Genomic DNA, 21,659 nt, shown 5'->3' on the forward strand with positions numbered 1-21,659 from the left:
TCTATTTTTGGTTGAAAATTGATCCTTTTTAGTTGAAAATTCGTCTTCTTGGTTGAAAATTCAGTTTTTTGGTTAAACATTTCTCATATTAACTGAAAATTAATTACATTGGTTTAAAATCTGACTATTATGTTGAAAATTGGATTTTTTTGTGAAAAATAAATTTTTTAAATGCAAATACAACTTCCATTTTTTGTTGCCAACTAATCTTTTTTAGTTGAAAATTCGTATTTCTGGTAGAAAATTAATCTTCTTGGTTTAAAGTTCATGTTTTTTATTCAATTTTACTCATATTAGGATAAAATTAATTTCTGTCGTTAAAAAATTAATTATTGGGTTGAAAATTCTTTTTGTTTGGATAAAATTAAATTTTTTAATTGCAAACATAACTACTGTATTTTTGCTTGAAAATTGATCTTTTTTAGTTGAAAATTCACTTTTTTGTTGAAAATTCGTTTCTTATGGTTAAAATTCTATTCTTCCAGCTGTAAATATATCTATTTAATTTTTCTTTGAAAATTGATACTTTTTAGTTAAAATCACATATTTTGTTGAAAATTCCTTTTTTGGTAGAAAATTAATCTTATTGGTTAAAAATTCGTGTTTTTTGGTTCAAGATTCCTCATATTAGTTAAAAATTAATTATTTTGGTTAAAAATTTAACTGTTTGAATGAAAATTCGATTTTTTGGTTGTTAAAAATGAATTTTTTTAACTGCAAATATTTTTGGTTGAAAATTGAACTTTTTTTAGTAGAAAATTCATGCTTTTTGTTGAGAATTCGTATCTTATGGTAAAAAATCAACTTTTTTAACTATTAATATATCTTTTCCATTTTTCTTTGGAAATTGACCTTTTTAGTTAAAAAATCATCTATTTTGTTGAAAATCCGTCTTTTTAGTAGAAAATTAATCTTCTTGGTTTTAAATTAATGTTTTTGGGTTACAGCTTCCTCATATTAGTCGTAAATTAATTGCTTTTGTTAAAGATTGAACTATTTGGACGAAATTTTTTTTATATTATTATTTTAACTGCAGGTATAACTATTCCATTTTTTCTTTAAAAATCGTATTTTGTTAGTCAGAATTAATTTTTATCGTTAAAGATTCGCTCTTTTGGCCAAAAAATCAACTATGTGAATCAAAATTTATTTTTTGGATTGAAAATTCATCATTATAGATGAAATTCATTTCTTTGGTTCAAAATTCAACTATTTTGTTGAAAACTCGTCTTTTGTGGCAGAATTTACATAATTATCGTGAAAATTTAATCTTTCTGGTTGACAATTAATTTCTTTAGCTGAAAATTTAACTTCTTTGTTAAAAATTCGTTAATTATAGTTAAAAATTAATTTTTTGAACTGCAAACGTAACTATTCCATGTTTGATTTTCCTTTGGAAATTGAACTTTTTTAATTGAAAAATCATTTTTTTTTTTAAATTCGTCTTTTTGATAGAAAATTAATCTTCTTGGTTTAAAATTCATGTTTTTGGTTAAAATTACCTCATATTAGATTAAAATTAATTTAATTTGTTAAAAATTAAACTATTTAGATGAAAATTCGAGATTAATTTTTTAACTGCAAATATAATTATGCTATTTTTGGTCAAAAATTAATATTTTTCAATACAAAATTCATGTTTTTTGTTGAAAGTTCGTATTTTTTGGTAAAAATTAATTTTTATGTTTGAAGATACACTTTTTGGTGATCAGTAAACTATTTGTTTCAAAATTTATTTTTTAGATTGAAAATTTACCATTATAGATAAATTTGTTGAAAATTCATATTTTGTCGTAGAATATCAATAATTTTTCGTGAAAAATTAATCTGATTGACAATTCATTTCTTTGGTAGAAAATTAATCTTATTATTTGAAAATGAAGCTTTTTGATTACACTTGAACATTTAACCTGAAAGAAAAATTTGTAACGGTCAGGAAATATGAAAACCCGGTTACGGAAAATTCAGGGAAAGTTAGGGACTGATTTTTCGATACATCCATCTGCTGACCCTAGAGATACAGGATTCGCAGATCCACTTATTTTAATGACACAGTATAAACTCACTTTTTATTTTAACCAGAATTCCCAATTCAAATTGAATTACTTGAATTTCCTCAATTTTCCGATCAAAATAAAAAGTGAGGTTATGTTGTACCATCAAAAGAAGAGAATCTGCGAATCCTGTGAAATAAAAACATTTGAACTTACGTATATACTTTAAAAAGGATCTGCAAATTCAAGAAGCAATCCTTTTCATCTTTTGGAATGATACATTTTGGTATTCATATGCACTTTTGAAATCAAGTTCAGCCGGTATCGAGGCATAAATCAATCACAATTCGGCAAGAAATACGGCGCATGATCATCATGTTGTGGCGCTCGCAGACGACGTTTTACAGTCGTACCAGAAATTATATCCAAGGTCGCGGTTGTAGTGTCATTGAGGGGTTATCGAACAATCTTGGCAGTTCTGCTTTTGCACTTATTTAATTCACTCGTATTCACAGCTTAGTTTCACCAAAATGCTGCCCCGTTTTTTGAAACCCACCCTCTCCGTTGCTCAGAAAGGAGCCCAGCAACTATCCACCAGTGCCAGAGTAAGTTAAATCCGACTTGTATCAATATCTCGTCATTCACGACCATCCTGTTTCTCAATCTCGTCTGCTCCGTTTTCCACTCGTAACACGTGTTTACTATTTTAAAAAAAGGAAGAACCTTGTGGATCTAACGAGAGCAGGAGCATAAAAAATTCTCATTGACGTTTCCTGATCCTCACTTTTCAAGTGGTTGAAATAGATCGAGCTCGGGAGAAAATGTAAAAATGTTATGCAATAACTACTTACCTTTCCCTGATGTCTAATTGAGCAATGAATTTTATTGATAGCTGACGAAATCATGAGTGAATAAATGGAATAATTGGCATGAATCATTTTGATAATCATTCAATTTTTAGTCACGATTACTCAGATCCAAAAAGCAAGATTATAAAATTTCTATAAGTCTTGATTCATTGATTTCGATTAGAAGGGTTTTACAGTGAGAATTCTGAGAGAATTTTTGATTGATCTGAGGGTATTGCTTTTAGCACAATGCCAAGGTTGCTGTGATGGGTGCGAGTGGTGGCATTGGACAACCTTTGTCACTCTTGCTGAAGGAATCGCCTCTGGTGACTGAACTCTCTCTCTACGATATTGTCAATACTCCTGGAGTTGCTGCTGATCTTTCTCACATCAATACTGTTGCTAAAGTCAAGGCCTTCAATGGACCAGATCAGCTCAGAGATTCTCTCAAAGGAGCACAGGTATATTTTTAAAACATACATAAGTGATCGTCTGTAAATTACGCTAATACTTTGGTGTGGAGGGGTTCGCAAAAAAGCTACGTTTTTTAACGTCAAAGTAACCTTACACGTATAAGGAATTTTTTTATTTCAAACGCTTTGAATTTTTAATGGTGTAAGTCTTAATAACTTGTTTTTAAATTCTTTAACCTGAAGATATACGTTTAAAAATAAAGACCAAAAGTGAAAAAAAATTAATTACGCATTGTAAATTGAATGGTTTCATAATTAAAAAAGGTAAAAACTACGCTGAACTTCAAGTTTTCGGTTGAGAACTTGCATTTTATTAAAATGAATTTTTAATTAAACAGTTAAACTAAAATTAAAATAATTGAATTTGCAACTTAAAGGATACATTTTCAACCAAAAACGGATGAATTTAGAGAAATTTCTTTTCTAAAAGTACATATGGTAAAATTTTTAGTACATTTCCAGACAATGAATGTTTTTAGTATGAAATTAATCTTTTTTTCAAAAATTTATTTTTTAAGTTAAAAATTCAAATGTCTGATTGAGAACTCTTCAATTTTCTCAAAAGTTCGTCTTTTTGGTAGTAAGTTAATCTTTTTGTTTAAATATATTATCTTTTTTAGTTGAAAATTCAACTTTTTGGTTGAGAATTCTTGAAATTTGTTAAAAATTCTTTTTTTTCCATTGGAAAATGTACCTTTTTGATTAAAATTCGATCTGTTTAGTTAAAAATTTAATAAATAGGTTTTAAAGTTGAACTGCTTTCTTACAAATTTAATGTTTGTTCGACAATTCAAAATTTTAGTTAAAAATTCATCTCTTTAGTTAATAATTGTCGAAAATTTACTTTAGTAATCGAAAATTTACAAATTCCATTTTTGTTTAAAAACTGTTATTTTTTAAGTTTGTCTTTTTTGGTAGAAAATTAGTATGTTTGTTATAAAATACGTCTTTTTGATTAAATATTTAACAAGTAGGTTTTAAAGTTGAACTACTTACTTATAAAAATTTTTTAAAAATGATCTTTCTTTCTTACAAATTTATATTTTTGATTGATAATTCTTCAAAATTGTTAACAATTCGGTTTTTTCGCTATTAAATTAATATTTTTGTCAGTTTTGTTTAAAAATTCATCTTTTTTATTAAAAATTGAACAAATAAGTTTTAAAGCTGAACTACTTTCTTCAAAATTAAAAATATTCTTTGTTTCTTAAAAATTCAACTTTTTAGTTGAGAATTCTTGAATGTGATTGAAAATTCTTTTTTTTGTAAATTAATATTTTTGTTTAAAAAAACATCTTTTAATTTGGAACTTCGAGTTTTCGGTTGAGAACTTTCATTTGATTAAAAGTTGGTCTTTTTGTTAAAAAATTTATGTTTTTAGTTTAAAAATTCCACTTTTTGGTTGAGAGATCTTAAAATTTGCTAAAAAATCGGTTTTTTTTCGTTGGAAAATTAATTTTTTTATTTAAAAATTCATTTGTTTGGTTAAAAACTTTACAAATAGGTTTTAAAGCTGAACTACTTTTTTTAATTCAATGTTTAGTTGACGATTCAAAATTTTAGTTAAAACTTCATCTCTTGGGTTAGTAATTGAAAATTTACGTATTCTATTTTTGGTTTCAAATGGTTATTTCTTAACTCCGTCATTTTTGGTAGAAAATTAATATTTTTGTCTAAATATTCGTCATTTTACTTAGAAATTTAACAGCTAGGTTTTAAAGTTGAACTACTTCCTTAAAATGAAAAAAAAATTCTTTCTTAAAAATTCATCTTTTTTGGTTGAGGATTCTTCAATTTTGTTAGCAAATCGTTTTTTTTTTTGTCTAGAAAATTAATTTTTTTGACACTTTTGTTGAAAAATTCATTTTTTGGTTACAAATTTTACAGATAGGTGTTAAAGCTGAACTACTTCCTTAAAAATAAAAAATTTAATGCTTTCTTGCTTAAAAATTCAACTTTTTATTTGAGAATTCTTGAATTTTATTGAAAATTGTTTTTTTTTTTTGTGCTAAATTAATCTTTTTGTTTAAAAATTCATCTGTTTTATTTGAAAATTCAACTTTTTGGTGTAGAATTCTTGAAATTTGCTCAAAATTCTTTTTTTTTCGTTGGAAAATTAATCTTTTTGTTTAAAAATCCATCTGTTTAATTTAAATTTTCATAACTAGGTTATAAGTTGAACTACTTTCTTAGAAATTTAATGTTTGGTCGACGATTCCAAATTTTAGTTAAAAATTCATCTCTTTGGTTGATAGTAGTAGAAAAATTACTTTGTTAATTGAAAATTTGCGTATTCCATTTTTGGTTGAAAAGGGTTATTTTTTAAGTTAGTCTTTTTTGGTAGAAAACTAATATATATTTTTTAATTTATCTTTTTGGTTAAAAATTTAACAGCTAGGTTTTAAAGGTGAACTACTTTATTAAAAATTTTTAAAAAATGTCTTTCTTAAAAATTCATCTTTTTTGGTTGAAGATTTATCAATTTTGTTAACAATTTATTTTTTTTCGTATAGAAAATTAATTTTTTGTCAATTTTGTTTAACAGTTCATTTTTTTGGTTAAAAATTTAACAAATAGGTTTTACACTTGAATCGTCAACTAAAAAAGATTATCATTAGATTTTCAAACGAGAGGATTAATTTTGCTGCCAAAAAAGTATAATTTTTAACAAAATACAGGAATTTTTGATCAAACTAAAATAAAAATAATTGAATTTTCAACTTAAAAGATACATTTTCAACAAAAAATGGAATAGGATTTAAAGATTTCAATATCTTTTACAATTATTCGCATTTTTCGCAACATTAACCAAAATGCTAAAAAATTAAAAATACATTTTTGAGCAACAACAAAAAAATCATTAAAAAATTCCTAGGAATCCTAAATAATTTATCCCCTTGAAACCTTTCAAAGTCCTTAAAAAGCTTCAAACTTTTATTCTGAAATCTTAAAAAGTCGACTTTTTGTTTAAAAGAATGTATATCTTTTTAAATTAAAATTTCTTTATCATATTTAATACTTTTAAATGTCTTAAAATAATTCAAATTTTTTTCAACTCCGGAAATTAAAAAAAGAATGCTCTAAAATTTTACTGATTCTTTTTCAATAATTTTGGAAATCTTTTGAAATTTTTTTAAGATCTTTCTAAATATTCTCTTCAAATTAATTTTTTCAAAATAAAATCTATTCTAATTCTTAATTATTTTTGAAATTTTTACAATTCATCTAAAATTTTTTTTAATTATATAAGTTTTTCCTCATTTTTTTTTAAATCCTGCAAAATAAAAAAAATGTTGAAAATAAATTTTTTTAAATAAAAAATATTTTCAAAATTTCCCAGAAACCTTATAAATAATTGAATTTGATATATTCTGTGGTCGTAATAATAAAAACTGAATTACAAATTATTTTACAAGAATTTAAACTATAAACATTACAAATTGAACGATTATATTTTTTCTTATAAACTGAACGCTTCTAAAATTAGAAGTTTAATTATTTTTAGTATTTGAAATAGCACTTTTTAAAAAATAATTCGAATTTTCCCTAACGTTTTGTAAACAAATCCTGAAAAATCTTAAAAAAGCTTCTAAATTTTTTGTTCGAAAGCTGCAAAAATCTATATTTTCTTCCAAATTATTTGCTTCGAAATGCCAGTAGGAATATACGGATTTTGTCGATATACGTAGACACTTAGTTTAAATTATTTCAAACTATTTCAAATTTTTAATTAATTTGGAACCTTTTCAAAACTTCTAAATATCTTTTCAACTTGCTGGAATTTTTCCTAGGAATAATAGGTGTTCAATATTGATTTATACAGCAAAATTCAACAATTTTACTTAATTTTGTTAAGTTTTAAATATTTGATTTACCATTGCTGCTTTTAAATGAACAGTCAAATATTTCTAAATATTGAGAAATGGTTGTTTTTCTTAATTGGAAAACTTCCAAATTGTAGATTGAAAAAATATTTGAAATTCAATAAAAGTCTTTAATTTTGAATATATTATTTTAAAGTTATTTTTTAAATTAAAGTAATTTATAAAGTTTTAACCAGACGTTTACATTTGTTTAACTACGAAGCCTTCAAATTGAAATAGTATAACATTTAACGTTAAAATCTGGAAATTCTTAAATTTTGAACTGATTCCGAATCGTTTTGTACAATCAGATATTCATTTGTTAATCCTTAAAGAACTGTTAGATTTTAAAAAACAAAAATTATTTCATATTCAGCATTGATCAACCTAAAATGTTTTTGATCCAAAATCTTAATTTTTAATCGTCCAAATCTTTAAAACTGCCTTTTAAATTTTTTGAAATGAAAAATATACGCTTAAAAATTAAATCTAAAGTGGAAAATTTTGTACGTGAAAGATTGTCTAATTATGCATTGTAAACTGAATAATATCATAATGGAAAAACATAATTCAACTAATAATTTAAAAAAAACTGTTGAAATCAAATTTGTAAAGATTTTTTTCCTAGAAGTTTTTTCAAATTTCGAGTCAAAAAATAAATTTACTGCCATTTCCCTGGTTTTCCTGGTCACATAAAATTTCCGGTAATTTCCTGGTTTTCCCGGAATTTCTATTCTTCTATTCTATTTTAACACCATTCAACTTGAATTAAATTAAATGTGTGTATTTCATTGCAAATCTTACTCCTAATCTAATTACAAATATAAACTGCAATTTAAATCAAAATTAAGAAAAGATTAATATTTAATATGGAACTCACATTACAGAACATTTTCTCAACTGTAAAAATCACTATAAAACATAGTTGGCATCCCGGTGCTGATGTTATCCTTTTTAATTTACAGGTCGTCATAATTCCTGCTGGAGTTCCTCGCAAACCAGGAATGTCTCGAGATGATCTCTTCAACACAAATGCATCCATAGTCCGCGATCTTGCCCAGGCATGTGCTGAAGTCGCACCCAAAGCTTTCGTAGCAATTATTTCCAATCCTGTAAATAGCACAGTGCCAATTGCAAGTGAAGTTTTCCAGAAGGCTGGAGTTTACGACCCGAACAGAATATTCGGTGTAACCACTCTTGACATCGTCAGGGCGAACACCTTCATCGGAGAGGCCAAGGTGTGTATATGTTACAGGCAAAATATATAATTCAGGTATTATATGTAATGCCTAGGGATTATATATAATGCCTAGTGCTTATATAGAATGCCTAGGGGTTACATATAATGCCTAGGGATTATATATAATGCCTAGTGCTTATATAGAATGCCTAGGGGTTATATATATTGCCTATGTATTATATGTAATGCCTAGGGATTATATATAATGCCTAGCAATTTCAGACAAATTATGTAATTAAATACTTATTATATACATTGTTTATGCATTCTATATAATCCCTAGGCATTATATATAATGCCCGGCACAAGATAGGTAAAGTATATAATCTTGACTTTGAATATAATGATACATTTAAAGTGGGACCTGACAAATTTGCGGCAACTAATAAAATTCACATAAACACATATTGGTTTGAAACTTTATTTCGCAGGAACATTTTTAAAAAACGTGTCCCGTTAAAAAAGCATGAATAGTATCATCAATTTTTAATTTAAATGTTTTTATCAGTTGTTGACTTTTTTTTTAATATAAGCTTATTGAATTTTACAGAGATTGCTGACAGGTGATTTCTAAAAAATTATTTGTAATATTTATCATTTTATAAAAAGGTTGTTTCTTTTAATTCCACTAGTGCCATTTTTTTTTAAGACTTTCAGATTTATGAAAAAAAACTGTCTTGTATCAGTACAAGAATAGGGTTGTCCAAATAGGTACCTGTACGTCGGAAAAAGTTTTTTAAACTAATTTAGATTAAATTCAAAATTTAAATTTAACTCAAATTTCATTGGAATAATATATATTCATTACTTGAGTTGGGTCTGACATTTCTTACAATGCCTGGGAAATTTGTGAAATGAGAAATTCCATGTAAAATTATTAAGTTTTACTCGAATTTCCCGTAAGAAAAGCAGAATTTTTGTAAATATCAATATATTTTGTAAAATTAGTATTCTTCTTCACAATTAGCCATAAAATACGAAATAAAACTTATTTTTTTAAATACCACCTTCATAAGTATGTTTTGAAGGGTTTTGATAAAACCTTATTACAAAATTTAGTTTTGCGAGTTTTTTCCGCTAATTATGATTATTTTGCAGTATTTTAAATACAAATGGTTTATAATTCTACTTTATATTGATAATTAGATGTTTGCATAAATTATGAATTTTTCAAATTTTTATTAAATTTTCAGTTGGAGCGAACAAATAATTAATTAAATTTAAGATGAATAATTGTTTGAGCAATTTATTATTATTTATCATAATATTCTCTTAGAATAATGCTGGAAAATTTCAGTTTTTTCTGTAATTTTCGAATTTTTATCCACTTTCCAATTAATGTGAAGTAATAATGGATGCAATTTAACAAAAATAATTCGTTGAATAAATTATTATTGCTTATAACTATCTTCTGTCTGCACACGAATTGCGAAAAGTAGATCTTGAAAATGCCAAAAAAATTATTAAACGTTTCGTTCAACAAATACTTCCAAGAGTCAGGGATTTTTAAGAAAATAATAAAAATCGGGGGATTTCTGGAAGACGTAACTGTAACAAATATTCAAAATTAGTCGCTGTTTTGCTCAAATCACTTTTTATTCATTTTTTCAAATTAAAAGATCACATTAGTCACTTTTCTTTCATTAAATTAACTCGTGGGTTAATCACTATTCCGTTCAGGTATATATCTATTTCTAAATTATCTTAAATTCCTTAGAAATATTTCAGGATATTTTTAAAGATCCTAAGAAATAATTTTTAACAGATGTCAGTCATTTAAAGGGACTTGAAAGATTTACGGTATTTTTTAAACTTCTAAGACATTTTAAGAGCTTTTTAATTATACATTTTTTATTAAATTTTAAAAAATTTCAAGAATGTTTTTATTAATTTCATTAATTTAAAGGGATTTCAAAACTTTGAAATCTTTTAAGATAAAGATTTTTCTAGAATTTTGGAAGATATGCGTATTTATTTTAAACGATTTCACAGCATTTCAATGATTTGAAGGGATTTTAAAGCTCGCAATGTATTTATAAATACGTTACAGGATTTCCGTTAATATTATGGAATTGCACGGTATTTTATAATATTTTAGTAGATTTCGAAGAATTTATTCATGAGAAGTGAGGTATTTTGTAGGGTTTCAAAGATTTGAAGAGATTTAAAATAATTTTTTTGAAATGCGCCCTGAATTCTTCTATATTCTTTTGATTTTTTCAATTCACCTGAATTTTCTTAAATTGACAGAATTTGACTTAATTCTTTGTATTATTTTACAATAAAATCTTTTTTATATAATTCGTCGTTTAACAAAGTTAGAGATATTTCAAAAGATTTTAAGGGATTTTAAATATTACAGGTTGTTGAAAAAAATGACAAAGAAATTTTTAACTGATTTCACAAGAATTGAGGCATTTCGTAAGATTTCAAATATTTGAAAAAAAATTCAAATATTTTTTGCAATTTTTTGGAATTCGCGTAGAATTGTTATTAATTTACCCTGAATTCTTTTTAATTCTTTTGAAGTCTTGTTAGGAATTCCATCAAATTCTTTTGAATGTCCTTTTAATCCTTCTAAACATTTCGAACTTGTTGAATTAAAATAATTTTGCATATTTTTAAATTGTTTTCAATTCATTTGATTGCTTTGTAAATTAATAAATGGATTCTTTCGATTTTTTCTCAATTGTTCAAATTCATTTAAATTCTTTCGCACTATTTTGTAGTCATTAGTCACTTTTTTTGGTTAAAAATTAGTAGGGTTTCGAATTTTTGAAATGATTTGTATTTTTTTTAATCCACCCTAATTTCTTATTAATCTATCCTGGAGTCTTTTAGATTCTCTGGAATTCTCTTGAATTTTTTTTAGTTCACTTTAATTCTTTTAAACTTTCTAAATTCTACTTAATTCAATTCCTTTGAATTCCCTTGAATTTTTCTAAGCTCACTTTGAAGTCACTGAATTCCAGAGATTCTGAATTCAATTAAGCTTTTTAATATTTTGAAATTGTTTTAAATTCATTTGAATTTTTTAATTCCCCTTGCAATTTTCTTGCATTTTATCGAATTCCTTTCATTTCCCTTAGACTCTTCTAAATTCACTCAAATTTTACTGAAGTCAATGGATTCTTTCAATTTTTTTTTCAACTTTTCTAATTCATGAAAATTTTTTTACATTGATTTGTAGTCATTATTCCGTTTTATTTTGTTAGAAATTAATAGGATTTCATAAATTTGAAGTGATTTGTATTTTTTTTGTTCACCCTAAATTCTTATTATTTTACCCTGGATTCTTCTATATTCTCTGGGATTCTCTTGCATTTTTTCTACACCTTCTAAATTTTCTAAATTTTAGTTAATTCAATGGATTTTATTTAATTTTATAATTTTTTTATTTAATTGATCCTGAAGTCTTTTATCCTCATCTTGAATTCTAGGGCATTTTATCGAATTCCATTGAATTCCCTTGAAATTTTCATGAATTTCATCGAATTCTTCGCATTTTCATTAAATTGCTCTAAATTTATTCCAATCTAACGGAAATCAATATAATTATAATAAATAATTATAATATATAATTATAAAAATAATAATAATATAATAATTATAATAAATTTATTCTGAATTTGTTTGTTATACTTTGAGCGCCAAAAAAGTACCCTATGAGTGTGACAAAAAGTACCTTTTGGTCTCTATATTTTATCATATAAGAACTGTGAGGCCTGATAATTTAGGATAGCCGTTTTAATCAAAGAAGAAAATTCCCACTTTTTCCCCGGTTCGCAAATATTTTTCACTGGCAATAAAATTGAAAAATTCGAACTCTAAACCTAAATTTTTTTTCATTTTAAGTAATAAAAAAACTACAAATAAAAGCACTGCATGTGGAACTCTTGAATTTTAAATTATTTAAAATTGAAGTTTAAGAGTCTTTAAATTAAAAAATTTGATATTCAAATGCTCAATAATTTACACGTATGAAAATGAAAGTTAGATACTAAAACTTTTGAATTTAATCATTTTAAATAAAATGCAGACAAAAAGCAAAATTTAGAATTTTTAACTTTTATAAGTAATATTATTTTAAACTTGAAGAGCTTCAAATTCTTGATAATCTTAAAAGTTGTTTGAAACTTTTCAACTTTAAAATTATTTTTGAAATTTTTTAAGGCCTTCTAAATATCTTTTTAAATTAATCGAATTTTTCTAAAATTTAAACAAAAAATCTGCACATTTTAAAAGATTTCTTTTAAATATTCCAGATTCTCTTTTGAAAATTTTGGAAGTCTTTTAAAATCTTTTTAAATATTCTCAAAAAACAATTATTCAACATGAAAAATAGTAATTTAATTTTACTAGGAATCTTCAGAGAATATCTTTTTATCCTTCATTCTTTTTCTTTTCTTAAAAAGCTTCTAAATTTTGTATTTGAAATCTGCAAATATCTGATTTTATTTAACTTAAGCTGTGGCTATCTGTACCGAAATTTCCGTACGAATAGCCAGATTTTTTCAATACACATACTTGGATTAAATTATTTATAATTATTTCAAATTTTGTTTACAAATGATCAGTGTTCAATTAATATTTATTTCTCAAAGTTCAACAATTTCACTTACAAAATAAACATTTTTCAAAATAGAACAATTAAAATTGTAACTTTCAAAGTTTAAAAGCTCTTCAAAATTTTAACGATTCAAGGCTTTCTATGTCAAAAAATTCAGTTTCAAATTGTTTACTTTTAAATGTTCAGTTTTAATTTATTCGTCTTAAATTAGCGATAAAATATTGCTAAATATTCAATAATTGTTCTTTTTCTTAATTAAAAATATTCCAAATTGAATGGTTTAAAAATTAAATATTTTAGACTGAAACATTATTTTAAACTCAATGGCAGCCTTTAATTATGAATATATTATTATGAGCTATTTTTATGCTTAAAGTAGTTTATAGAGTTTCAATCAGGCGTTTACATTTTTAAATGACTATTAATTTTTAACGTTTTAACGTTAGAATCTGGAAATTCTTAAATATTGAACGGATTTCAAATTGTTTTGACAAATCAGTTATTGTTAACTTTTCAAATTGTCAATTTCAAAAGATTTTAATTCTCAATTGTAAAAGTTTTTAAGACTGCATTTTGAAATTCTTTAAATTAAAAATGTACGGTTAAAAATAAAAAAATAAAATGGAAAATTTCTAAAGTAACAGATTTAAAAATTATACACTGTAAACTGAATGATATCATAATTTAAAAAGATAATCATTTAAATAAGTATTTTTTTAAACTGTTAAAATCGAACTTAGACAGATTTTTCTTGTAAAAATTTGTTAAATTCGCGGTCAAAAAATAATATTCACTGTCATTTCCCGGTTTTCGCGGTTCAGCGGCCATCCTGTAATTACATTTTCCCGAACTTTTTTCCAATCCTCATTTTTCTTTCCAGGGTCTCGATCCACAAAAACTTGTACTCCCCGTGATTGGAGGGCACAGCGGAATCACAATCATTCCTCTGATTTCTCAGTGCAAGCCTTCAGTTTCATTCCCCCAAGATCAGTTGAAGGCCCTCACCGAGAGGATCCAGGAAGCTGGAACAGAAGTTGTCAAGGCCAAAGCTGGAACTGGCTCTGCGACTTTGTCCATGGCATACGCCGGAGCTCGATTTGGATTTTCTCTCATCAGGGCGCTCAACGGAGAGCAAAATATTATTGAATGCTCCTATGTTAGGTCTAATGTCACGGATGCAAAATACTTCTCAACGCCAATTCTTTTAGGCGTAAGTATCTTCTTTTTTTAATTTTTTTTTTCCAGAGATCACAGCGCAAAAAAATGGAAATAGGGGAAAGATTAAACATTCATTTTTACATTTAGAAAAGAAGAAACCAGGGTGGCGATTTTAATCAAAGAAAACAATTCCCGGTCAATTCCTGGTTTATTGTGCAGAATTCCTGAAAATAAAACCAAGAATCCAACGACCAAATTGGGACAATCACCATGAAATGTTCCTATTGAAATTTGAAAAGAAGACAAATAAAGAAAAACACTTTTTTCTCCTAAAAAAGAAAATAAAATAATTTTCCTACTTGGACAAAAATAAAAAGGAGGAAAGAAAAATGAGATTTTTATTATTATCAAATCACAGCAACAAAAAATTTGTAATTTTTTACATATTTTTGTTCTTGTAATTTGATAATAATAAAAATAAAAAGGACGAAAGAAATAAAAAAGAGAAGGAAGGGATTTTAGTGGGTTGCCCTCCAATTTATCTTTCCTCTTTTTTATTTTTGTCCAAGTAGAAAAATAATTTTCTTTTCTTTTTTAGGAAAAAAGTGTTTTTCTATATTTATTTTTTCCCCCCGATTCTCCCGGTTCGTAAAAAGTTTTCACGGTTAATTAAATTAAAAAATCCGAACTCTAAAGATAAAAATGTTTTTATTTGAAGTAATGAAAAGTCAGTTGCAAATAATTTTAAGTAATCTTAGGCTAGAAACATGAAAAATTGAACGATTAAATTTTTCTGTATAAACTTAACACTTCCTTAACAAGAAGTTTAATTATTTTTTATATTTTAGGTAGTTTAAGAATCCTTAAAAATCTTTAAAATTTCAGTTCAAATCTTAAGAAATCTACATGTTCTTTTACATTTTTTCAATTTGTAAATTATGTTTGAATTTTTTTCAGAACTTTTAAACTTTTTTAAAAATAATTCGAATTTTTTCGAAAATTTTGCAAAAATATCCTAAAAAATTAATTTTCCTTTAAATCGTCCATATTCATTTTTGACAATTTCTTATGATTCTGATAGAAATATTTTTTATGCTTTTGAAGCCTTTCACAATTGTTAATAAGCTTCTAAATTTTTTATTCTAGATCAGCTAAAATCTATATTTTTTTCAAATTATGTGCATCTAAATTTCGATACAAATAGCCGAATTTGGACACTTAGTTGAAATTATTTAAAATGATTTCAAATTTTTAATTGATTTTAAAACATTTCAAAACTTCTAAATATCCCTTCAACTTATTTATACACCAAAATTCATCAATTTTACTTAAACATTAAAATTCTTTAAATAATACGATTAAAATTGACTTATTTTGTTTTGAATATTTGATTTACATTTGCTGATTTTAAATGAACAATCAAATATTTCTAAATATTAAGCAACTATTCTTTATCTTAATGAAAAAATATCAAATTTTCAAATTATAGATTGAAGAAATATTTGAAATTTAATAAAAGCCTTCAATTATGTATACATTATTTTGATCTTATTCTGGAAATTCTTAAATTTTGTACTAATTCCGAATCGTTTTTGTACAATCAAATATTCACTTGCTAATCCTTAAAGTACTGTTTATTTAAAAAAATCAATGTAATGTATATACACAGTTGATGAACTAAAATTTTTTATCAAAAACTATTGCCAATTTCAAACGCTTCTAATATGTAATTTTTTAAGTCTTTAAAAATTCATTTTAACATTCTTTAAATGCAAAATGTACGTTTAAAAATTGAATATAAAATGGAAAATTGTTTAATTGAAAGATTATCAAATTACGCGTTGTAAAATGAATGATTTCAGAATGGAAAAAGATAACAATTCAACTTATTATTAAGAAAAAAAACTGTTGACATCAAACTTGGACAAATTTTTTCTCTCTCAAAATTTATCAAAGTCTCGGTCACTGTTTTTTTATAAGAAATTGTATAGTTGTTAGATAATTTAAAATTCTTTTTCAATGATTTCTGTCATTAAGGAATTCTTTAATTGAATATACATAGGTCGTGGAAAATACATTCAAGGTAATATAAAAAATTCCGAGAAGACATCAAATTTGTTAAAATTCCAATTTTATGTGTTTTAAAGTATTCTTAAAATCAAGAATATTTCTTCTCATAACATTCCTTCAAAAATAATTAAATTGTGATACTTATAAGTATAATTAAATATTTCTGCACAAGACTTGTTTCTTCATCCTTAATATAATTCATATTTTCCATCAAAATTGAAAACAACACTCTTCAATGCTCTCAAACTCAAATTAAATATAGTAAAGGTTTGAGCGCCAAAAATATTTTACACTAGCACTAAACGCACGTCCCTCGATTTTTATTTTCTAATATTAAAAACCTAAAGTATTTAAATAATCATAACAGACATTTTTCTCAATATCAAGATTTATAAGATTTACAAAATTGTTTGAAATAAAAAGTCTTTTAATTCTTTGCAATCTTCTAAAATAACTTAAGAAAATTTGTAATCCTTTTAAATTTTTGTATCTCCTCCATATCCTTTAAAATTGTTGAAATACGTGGAAATACTTTGAAAGAAAGTTTAATTTATTCCCTAAAGATCTCTAGAAAGCTATTATAATCTCTTGAAATCCCAGAAATCCATTAAAAGAAGTAGAAATTATTTTTAATTCTTTGGATATATATTAAATTTAAATTATTTATCAAATTTACGCGTTCACGTAGCTGGATTTTTATTTTCTAATACATATTAAAATCATAAAGTATTTAAAAAGCCATAACAAACATTTTTTAACATTAAGACTCTACACTTTTTTAAAACGAAATCTCTTAAGATTCATATAATGCTTTTTAAATAATTTAAAACCTATAAAATCCTGAGAAAATGTTCAGATTCCTGCATATCCCGAAAGTTTTGAAATTCGTAGAAATTCCTTGAAATGAAATTTAATTTATTCTCTAAAATTCTCTAGAAATTCTTTAAAATCTTTTGAAATTCTAAAAAAAATTAAAATAAGTACTAATCTTTCGAAACTCATTGGATATAAATTAAATTTACCTTTTAAAAAAGCGTTGAAATTCCCTCAAGTTTTCTTAAAATTCGTTAAAATTCCTTGAATATAAATTAAATTTGAACTATTGATTAAGGGCATGTGATACTTACAGTTTCTGCGGCTTTTTTTCCACAAAAATGAAAATTTTTAAAAACTGAATTCGTAGATGCTATAAAATATCATAACGGACGTCCCCAGACTCTTTTTTGAGGGGTAATAACAAAAAAATTTATTGTGCTAAATAAAAATTTTATGCATATGTATTATTTTGAGGTTACGTCGTTTTTCATCTCTGCCTTTCCGATAATCTGGAAATTATTTATGAAATAAACTTTTCTGATTGCCTGCAAAAAGGGTTAGTTCCGGGAGATTAGTTACTATGTTTATTTGCAAGTCCAAAGTTTTCGGCCGAAAATATTGTGTAGTTTGGAAGTAACGCACAGGAGAATTGTGACATACATAACCTCCAAATGTACACACGTTGTTAGCAATATCAAAAATTTTTTTGAAAAAAAAAAACACAAATACAGTGTGTGTGGACGTCTGTTAGCATGTTCGCTATCATTTCCCAAATTTTTAAGACAAAATATTGATTATTCTAGAAAAAAAGCCGTCGAAACCTAAAACTGGTAAAATCGATACTAATTCCTAAGCGCTATGCAAATTAATCAAATTTTGCTAAATTAAAACTTTTTTGAATTAAACCAAAAAAAAAGTGTGTGGTGACGTCTGTTCGCATGGTCGCTATCATGTCCGAAATTTTTAAGACAAAATATTGATTATTAAAGAAAAAAAGCCGTCGGAACCTAAAACTGGTAAAATCGACAATTTTCTAAATATCACATGCCCTTAAATTGATCTTTTTAAATACGTTGAAATGAAATGCACGCGCGCGAAGCAATCATTCACTCTGGATTTTCATTTTATATTATTAAAGACACAGTATTTAAAATTCATAACGGCGAATTTTTTAACATCAGGAGTTCTAACATTTTTTAAAAAGAAATCTCTTAAAATGCTCTCCAATTTTTTAAAATAACTTAAAATCTTTAAAATTCTCTGAAATTATTTTATGTCCTTCATATCCCTTGAAATTGCTGAAATCCGTAGAAATACCTTGAAATAAAATATATTTTATTTCCTCAAGTTATCTAGAATTTCGTTGAAACTCCTTCAAATACCTTGAAATTGTTATAAATCGTAAAAATCCCTTAAAATGTGTATTAAAACTCGTTTAGATAAGATATATGAACTGTTTAAAAATTAATATTATTAGATTTTTAAATATTACGAGTTCTAAAAACGTTTGAAACAAATTAAATAGTTAAAAATATATATATTCTAGTTAGTAAAATATGTTTGAACTGCTTCCATAAATATTGTTAGTCATATATTGTTCAATTTAAAATATTAATATTGTTTAAACCTTCGAATGAAAATTGTTTATATTTGGAAAATTTACATGTAAAATTGATCATTTCTGAAATTGTTAAATTGAAAACGTCCAGAAATTGTCTAATATTACAAAATCAAAACTATTTAATTTTAAATTCTAAATTGTATAAGCACTAAAAACAGTATCTATATAAAAAATTGTAAATTTACGAAATGTGTACTAAAAGACTTTCAATGAACATTTTCAAATTAAATCCTGAGGAACAAAATTATTTTTATTTAAAAATAAAAAATATAACTTGTTGGTTTTATTTTTGTGTCAAAGAAAAGCTTAGGTTTCTATATTTAAGATAAAGTAAAATAAAGTCTTTTATTTAAATTTTAATAAATATTTACATAAAGAAATATTATATGTCATGTATATTTAAAGAAAAAATGTTTCAGATTTACTAAAAACTGCGATTAAATTTGCTGAACTGCTGAAAGCTGGTTTTTGTTAGTTTTTGAAAATTGTTTAAATTCTAGATGAGACTGCTTAATATTCTTGGAAAATTATTTTTGCTATTTTATTAAAATCCTAACAAAGTTTATGTTGGATCGATTCTAACCATTTTTAAATTATGATCGTGAAATTGAGTCCTTTAAATTTTATAGAATATAAAATTAGTTAAAATTATGATTATACAATTTAGAATCATAAAATTTAAATTTTTTAGTTTTAGAATCATTTAGCTTTTCTCCTGCACTAAAATATTGTTAAACTTTAAGCAGTTAATTTTTTTAATATTATTTAAGATTGATAACTTAGAAATTACTCAATTTTAAAAGTTTTAATTTGAAATTGTCTAATAATTTAAATTTGTTCTGATAAAAAAATAATTCTTATAATATATCTAACATACTAATTTTAATTTAATTATTTAAGCTGAACCATGATCATCGTTAATTTGAAAAATATTTCATTACTACAGATTCAACAAAAACATATTTTACCTTTAAAGTTTCATTGAAATCCTGAATAGTTTAGTTTGAAATTAGTCAAATTTCAAACAAGTTAAATTAATTATAATAGGTAATTCTATAAATTAAGGAAAAACAATCTTTCACTACTCGCGGTAGCATATTCTAGTTTAGAATTGTATATTTTCGAAGGTTCTGAATTTCGGAACAAACAGATGGGACATTATTTCATAAATATTAATGAAAATGAAATATCTTGCAGAAAAATGGAGTAGAGAAGAATCTTGGTTTGGGAAAACTCAGCGACTTCGAAGCCAAATTGTTGGAGGCGGCCATTCCCGAGCTCAAGAAAAACATCCAAAAAGGAGAAGACTTTGTTAACAAGAAGTAGGAAATTAGCGAAAGTGTATTCGAAAAATGCACCTGAATAAAATACACCCGTTCATCATGTATTATCGATATCCCCTCAGTCGACTGCCGTCAAAACTTCGCAGCATTTAATGTCAATACTGCAATTGTAATATACGATTAAAGTTTCCTCTAGGAACAACCGTTAATCTCTCGTTTAATTTATAATTTAATCCTTCAGATTTATTTCTTCATCGCAATTTGACTTAAATTTAATTTAAGTTTGTGGGTAAAATAGAAAAGTACCTCAATAATAAATAAAGATGAAATTGTGAATTAAAAATTGAAACTCTTAAAGTTAAACAAATTTTAATTTGAAGTAATAAAAACTGAATTGTGAAATAAATCACTTAATGTGGAACTATCGAATTTTAACATTTTCATTTTAAAATGTTTTAATCCAATAAATTTGTATTTCAACATTCAATAATTTAACTTCTATGAACTGTACATTTCAAAGATTCAGATTCTGTTACAAAAATATATAAATCAATTTTATCATTTTCAATGCTCTAAATTGAATATTGAATCAATAAATTTATAGATTTTCACAATTTTATAATTTAAGCGAAAAACATTAAAAATCGAACGATTAAAACAAAGATTTAATTGAGTCCTTTAATATTAGAACTTATATTATGTTAATTTTAACAAGTGTCTGATCAATAATTGTTCAGTTGTTATTTATACATCAAAATTTGGTTTTAAATATTCTCTGAATTTTTTTTCAAGATAAAAAATTATTTTCCCAGGAATAACAAAAAAATTGGTTTATTATCTAAAAATATTTTTAAAATGCGTTAGCAAAATTTAACATTTAATTAAAAATTTAAAAAATTTTTTCCTAAAATACTTTTAAAATTCTTAAAAATTAATAAAATGGCCTGGAAATCTTTCAGATTCTTTTTTGGTACTTTTGGGAACATTTTGAAATATTTATAATATATTCAAATTAATTTTCAATTATTTTTGGAGATTCTTTAAAAACTTCTAAATGTCTTTTAAAATCATTTGAATTTTTCATAAAACATTTTTGAAATTCTAAAAATTAAAAAAACTGCATTGAAATCTTCAACATTCTTTTTTGGAAATGTTGGAAATCTTTTTAAATATTCTCTTAAAATTAATTTTTCAAAATAAAAAAGTAATTTTTCCAGGAATGTCAAGAAATAAAATTTATTTTATTTTCTTTATTGAAAATGTTAGAAATCTTTTTAAATATTCTCTTAAAATTAATTTTTCAAAATAAAAAAGTAATTTTTCCAGGAATGTCAAGAAATACAATTTATTACCTTAAAACAATTTTTTATTGTCATAAAACCCCTAAAGACTTCAACTTTGATCAAAAATATTAAAAAATCTACATTTTGTTTTCAAATTTTTTGAAATTTTAATTATTTTGACATTTTTTTCAAAACTTCTAAATATATTTTAAGCTCATTTGAATTTTTCCTAAAATATTTTCAATATCCTGAAAAATTAAAAAAAAAATCCTTTGAATTTTCCAGATTCTTTGTTGTCCATTTAGAAAATCTTTTGAAATATTCTCTTGAAATTAATTTTTCAAAACATCAAAAAATTTCCCACAAGTATTAAGACAATTCTTTATTATCTTAAAGTCCCTAATTTTTCAGGTTGTTTTTTGACAAATTGAGGAATCTTT

The 21,659-nt window shown here is 24.6% G+C and overlaps 1 protein-coding gene across 1 annotated transcript; it reads left to right on the forward strand.

Moving 5' to 3' along the window:
* Positions 1 to 2,407: 2,407 nt before the first annotated feature.
* Positions 2,408 to 20,145, forward strand: LOC117170390 (malate dehydrogenase, mitochondrial). The gene is made up of 5 exons (XM_033357158.1): positions 2,408 to 2,599; positions 3,088 to 3,303; positions 8,144 to 8,416; positions 13,869 to 14,198; positions 19,851 to 20,145. Exons 1-5 carry the CDS (start codon positions 2,525 to 2,527, stop codon positions 19,977 to 19,979), a joined length of 1,023 nt encoding a protein of 340 aa, XP_033213049.1. The 5' UTR covers positions 2,408 to 2,524; the 3' UTR covers positions 19,980 to 20,145.
* The last annotated feature ends 1,514 nt before the right edge of the window (positions 20,146 to 21,659 follow it).

Source organism: Belonocnema kinseyi, chromosome 3 (genome assembly GCF_010883055.1).
Source record: "Belonocnema kinseyi isolate 2016_QV_RU_SX_M_011 chromosome 3, B_treatae_v1, whole genome shotgun sequence".
Classification (NCBI taxonomy): domain Eukaryota; kingdom Metazoa; phylum Arthropoda; class Insecta; order Hymenoptera; family Cynipidae; genus Belonocnema; species Belonocnema kinseyi.